This window comes from Ranitomeya imitator, chromosome 6 (assembly GCF_032444005.1).
Source record: "Ranitomeya imitator isolate aRanImi1 chromosome 6, aRanImi1.pri, whole genome shotgun sequence".
Lineage (NCBI taxonomy): Eukaryota > Metazoa > Chordata > Amphibia > Anura > Dendrobatidae > Ranitomeya > Ranitomeya imitator.
Window position 1 is genome coordinate 54,529,223 of NC_091287.1, and position 5,469 is coordinate 54,534,691.

A 5,469-nucleotide genomic window follows, 5' to 3' on the forward strand; every position below is an offset into this window, starting at 1 on the left:
GCAGCCCGGCTAACAATGTAGAGAAGACTAATAGAAGAAGGCAGCTTTCACTCTCCTTCTCCTCTGCACTAACTGTTACAACTCCTAAAAAAAAAAAAATGAAATAAAAGTGGAAGAAGAAAAAAAAAAAAACACATGTCTTTTAATTGAAGATCCTTAACGACCTAGCGGTGGTCAATTGGTGTTCAAATAGAGGGGACAGGGAGCTGGGAAACAGACTTCAGGCTATAGATCATGTATGGAGGACAGAAAAGATCAAAGCTTTCCCTGCTGAAAAGACAAAGTTCCTTACAGATTAACCCCATTCAATTGGGCTCTTAAAGGGGGCACCCATGTGCTGAGCCACTAGGCAGACAGGTAAAAAGTTCAATAATTCCAAAAGCATTTTTACAACTAATTCAACTTCCTTTTTTTTTTTAACTCAGTAAATGGACTTAGTCTTGACGGACGCACAATGCATTCTCTGCTCACAAAGGGATCACGTTTAATATACACAAGTTAAGTATAAAGGGTTACCGAGATGTTAACCCTTCCAGTAAATTGACCAATTTTATCATTTGAAGACCTGGTGAGAGATTACTGGCTGCATCTGCGGTAGTATATAAGGGAGGCCATAGACAGCAAGAGGATTTTGACAATCTTTGGGAGACATACAAAATTTGTTTGTCATGGCCATTCAACCACTGAGGACTCTCAATTCTGAATATTTTTTTTGTCATGGCAGTAATGTAAAATTAAATGTTTGTTATGGGTAAAAAAAAAGTTGCCATTGATCTTGAGTCTTTAGCCAATGTTTTGGCCACGTTTGTCACCATAGAGAATAACTAAGACGCCTTTGGTTTATGATTTACCATGTTAAGTAAGAATAAACAGAATGGCGATGAATCCCTAGCATATACTATTTTTATAACAATTAAATATATTTTGCATATACAGTATTTTTTTAAATAAAATATTAAATAAAATTTTCCAGTTATCCAGGAAGGCATAATGAACTCTCTCATGGTTCGAGGGCATATTTATTAATTGTAAGTTGCTTGCAAATTAAACCCACGCGTGCCCCTGCACCCATCCAGTGTGTACGCACTTGCAAACTTTCACATAAGAAAATAAAAAAAAGTGAAGGAAACCGTTAAGTATAATTTATATAAAAAAAAAAATATTTTATTGACAAAATAGAATAATCAATTATTTTGTTTCTTATGAAGAAGCCTCTAAAACTTTATACAAATATTTACAGAAACTTTATAACTTTGTATTATGTACATATCTTACACATATTACAAGTTGCAACAAATATTTAGATAAATACATCCTTGTCATGGACGAAACCCGTATTTACTGGGGACTTAGGACATGATTTAAGGCATCTACTTGGTGTCATTAACAGTTTCCATCTCACATGGTCGACATGTGACTGTTGGTTGGTGCCAAAGGCAAACAGGATGAGAAGGGTGTTATAGGCATTTGGGCATTACTATGGTCACCTCTAGGAGTGCCGAGAAATAAATGTGTAGGACACATCAAGAAAACATACATAAAAAATGAAGGATTCTCTGGATGTGCAACAGATAAGTTATTGCCTCATTATTTGGAGCCCAAAGACAACCCTTGCCCCTGGCCACTAAAATTATGGTTTCAGCAATGCTCCTTGCATATAAATGGAGAGGAATCAGGGAGGCTTCAATTCCAGGTACATTGTTCTGACCAGTCATTCAAGTCCCTACTAATGGATACCATTAAGAGTTCATTATCATGCTAATAGCAAGAAACTAAAAAAAAAGGGAGATGGGTGGAGGCTTATGTTGGCAGATCTCAGACAGTCAAGTGTCTCTGGTCCCCCACCCCTTTTCCTGTTAGACCTGAGATAAGGGCATCTGTTTCGGGTAGGACACTGAGCTGGCAGTGCCAGACCTCCAGGTCAACCCAGTGCTGACATCACTGTACATGGACCCACCAGTTGCTTTGCTTCTCCAGCAGCAGCGGGTACAGAAAGCTCGCCAGGACTCCAAAGTTTTCCCAGACCAGATCCAAACCCCAGAGGTGATGCCCACCACCAGGCACATAAAGTACTTGAGCATAAAGACTGCATAGTCTGGCCGGCGTGCCTGTGCCAGTTCAGGTAGGCAAGAGTTGCAGTTGTGAGCTGCTTCCCAGCCTTGGCGATTGTGCTGTTCATAGAAGAAGCATGCCACCACAATGGTAGCTGGCACAGTGTAGAGCACGCTGAATATCCCTATCCGGATCATAAGTTTCTCCAGTTTGTCAGTCTTGGTGCCACCTTGTTTGATGACACTGCGGATCCTGAAAAGGGACACAAATCCGGCCAGCAAGAACATGCTGCCAATGAAGAGGTAGATGACTAAGGGTGCCAAAACAAAGCCCCTCAAATTTTCCAGGTTTTGGTTGCCAACATAACAGATGCCAGCCACTGGGTCACCATCTACGGAGCTGAGAGCCAACACAACTATAGACTTAATGCTAGGTACCAACCAAGCCGCCAGGTGGAAGTATTGTGAGAAGCTAGCTATGGCTTCATTGCCCCATTTCATGCCAGCTGCTAAGAACCAGGTAAGGGATAGGATAACCCACCAGATGGAGCTGGCCATGCCAAAGAAGTAGATGAGCAGGAAGACCAGGGTACAGAGGGCAGGCCCTGTAGTCTCATAGTGGATGTGCTCCAGCTCGTGCTCCCGGTTGCATGCCACCTTCTCGTGCCCAGCAATCAGTCTCACCAGGTACCCAGCAGACACCAGCAGGTAGCAGGCTGACAGGAAGATGATGGGCCGCTCTGGGTACTTGAAACGCTCCATGTCTATCAGGAAGGTGGACACGGTGGCAAAGGTGGAGGCAAAGCAAAGGACAGACCAAAGTCCAATCCAAAAGTTGGTGAAGGTCCTCTCCTCCGGGGTAAAGAAGGGGTTGTGGCATGGCATGGCACAGTTAGGGATCTGCCCGGTCCTCACACGGTTGTAGAGTGGGTGCCTTTCATTGGACACCTGCACCATGGGTGCCCTGCACTGGCACCCTGGCTCACAGCCAGCAGGGGCTCTGGGCTTGGTCCTCGGAGGCTCCACGCGTGCTTTCCCCTTGTGCCCATGTGTCGGCGCTTTAGGGGGGCGCTGTGGCTGCTCTGGAAGGCTGGGGGCCACCGTGGTCAGGTCGGTCCGGTTGTAGTCCATGCACAGGGTGTCGGAGCTCCCCTGCTGGGGCAGCCGGTCACAGCGCATCCTGTCCGGCCAGGCGAAGCCGTACTGCCGCATGAGAGGCGCACAGCCGGCCCGCGCCCGCTCACACACGCTGCGGCACGGGGGCAGCGGCTTCTTGTAGTCCTCCAGGCAGATGGGAGTGTACATGCTGCACAGGAAGAACTTCAGGTCCGGGGAGCAGTGGATCTCCACCAGCGGCCAGAACTGGTGCACCTCCAGGCCGGCCTCGTCCTGGGTGTCGTGGTTGAACTGGTTGGGCATGTAGGTGTAGTTGTAGCCGATGCCCTTGCACAGGGGCACCGTGATCTCCTGGCAGGTCAGCTCCTTGGCTGCGGCGCCCTGCGCACGGGGGAGCCGGGACACAGCGGCGTTCAGCAGCAGCAGCAGCGGGTAGATCTCCAGCACACGGCGTCTCTCCATCGTGCACGGTCTCTGCTCCAGCAGTCACGGTCCGTGGCCTCAGTGTCACAGCCCAGGCTGAAAGGTCATCTCCACTCCTCACCCCTGCGCCGCTCGCAGACCGCCAGGGGCATGGGCTCCGCCAGCTCCAGCGGCCACGCAAGAGTTAATAACGCAATAAGAGTTAATAACGCAATAAGAGTTAATGCAAAGTTAGTCCCGAAGTTCCTCCAGTGGGCAGCTTGTAAATCCACAGTGACAGCTCCGGTCAGTCCCCTCCACCTCACCCTCTGCAGGCTTTACTACTAGTGCTCAGTAACTCCTGAATATTTATAGCAGCTCCCACCCCTCCCCGGCCAGCCCCCTCCATGGAGGGAGGTGGGCCTGCTGCCTGATTGGAAAGGTGGTCTCTGTGTCTATTAGCGGGGCATTGTTATGTGTGTGCTGCCGGGATGTATTCTGCAATCCAAGACACACATCATTAACTTCATGTTTGTGCAGAAACTAAAAGCCATCCCCACCCAGCAGTGGCACTTGGAAATCCACATTTATTATTTGTCATCCATTCTGGAATTGTTTGTTGAGGTTTTTTTGATTGTTTCATTTTGTTTTTAGTTACATGCTGATCACTGTGCCCAGCATGTGAAGCGCCATGGAATAAATGGTGCTATGTAAATGTATAATAATAATAATAGATTTAGTTCTAATATTAATAGACACAAAAGTACAGTATATATACAAGAACACGTGCAGGAAAAAAAGATAAATTTTAAATAATAATATTATTAATAAGAATAAAAATACCAACAACATCACAATTTAAGAAAACGTGGGCACATTAATGGCTGGTGCAGATGACAGTGGTTTCCATCCTGGTGCGATCCGTCAAAACATGGGATCGCACTTGGACCAATGTTATTCAATGAGGCCGTTCACATGTCCGATTTCCAGGCTGAAGAAAAATGGCGTCGCATGCATGATTTGCCTCTGGAAATCGGATGGCACTCGCCCATTCATGTCTTTGGTTCCGTAGAAAACGTCAGACCACACTTGGATGTTGGTCTGTCTGAACGATTGTCTGAAAATCTGTCTGATTTGAACAGACTGAATGGAGAAACTTTTTTTTTTCTCTCCACCTCCGAAAAAAACCCAGATCACATTCTAATCAAAAGGCCCCGATTTTCTCGGATGGAGAACATACAGTTGTCTGCACTGCCCATGAAGTGAGGGGTTAAGTTTCCCTATTGTGAGTTCATTATAGGAAATATCCAATCAATCCCTTATATCTGGGAACCATCTTGCATTTTTTTTTTAAAGTTGAAGGAAACCACCTGTAATATGGTATAGGTGAATGCCCCCCCAAGGAAAGGTTCAAAACTAATAATAATAAAAAAAAAATATTGCAGGTTTTGTGCTTTACACGTGGATTTTGTCCTGGATTTGCCAAGGATGGCTCTCTCACCCTATGCATTGCAAAAATTGGAAGTTTTCAGCTAAATTCTACGGGAAGAATTGAACGGGTGCAGATGTAAAATCAGCGCTTTGTGTAATTTTTTGGAGATTTGTTGAAGTCTCATCTAGGTTTCTGATACTGTAATGTGTTGTGGATCCTCCGCCAGCGAATGGAAACGGAAAATCTGCAGCATGTCCGCTATGTTTGACCGCAGCATCAAGGTGATCTTCCACCATGAAAACCCCTAATGAATTTACCTGCTGATCACTGCGTCCAGCACGTGGAAGCTGCTGCGCTAGTGATTTCCAGCTCTGGCATGTGGGGTTCCTAAGTGGGCGATCTTCTATATGAAGTTCATATTTTATAATAGGGCGTATGGAAAGAGAACTCCTTGGTACCAATAGACAC

At 45.9% G+C, this 5,469-nt stretch overlaps 1 protein-coding gene across 1 annotated transcript; it reads right to left on the reverse strand.

The window, feature by feature from the left end:
- Window positions 1-1,151: 1,151 nt before the first annotated feature.
- FZD8 (frizzled class receptor 8) lies at window positions 1,152-3,893 on the reverse strand. Its single transcript, XM_069729690.1, has one exon. It carries the CDS (start codon window positions 3,627-3,629, stop codon window positions 1,857-1,859), a length of 1,773 nt encoding a protein of 590 aa, XP_069585791.1. The 5' UTR covers window positions 3,630-3,893; the 3' UTR covers window positions 1,152-1,856.
- Window positions 3,894-5,469: the final 1,576 nt, after the last annotated feature.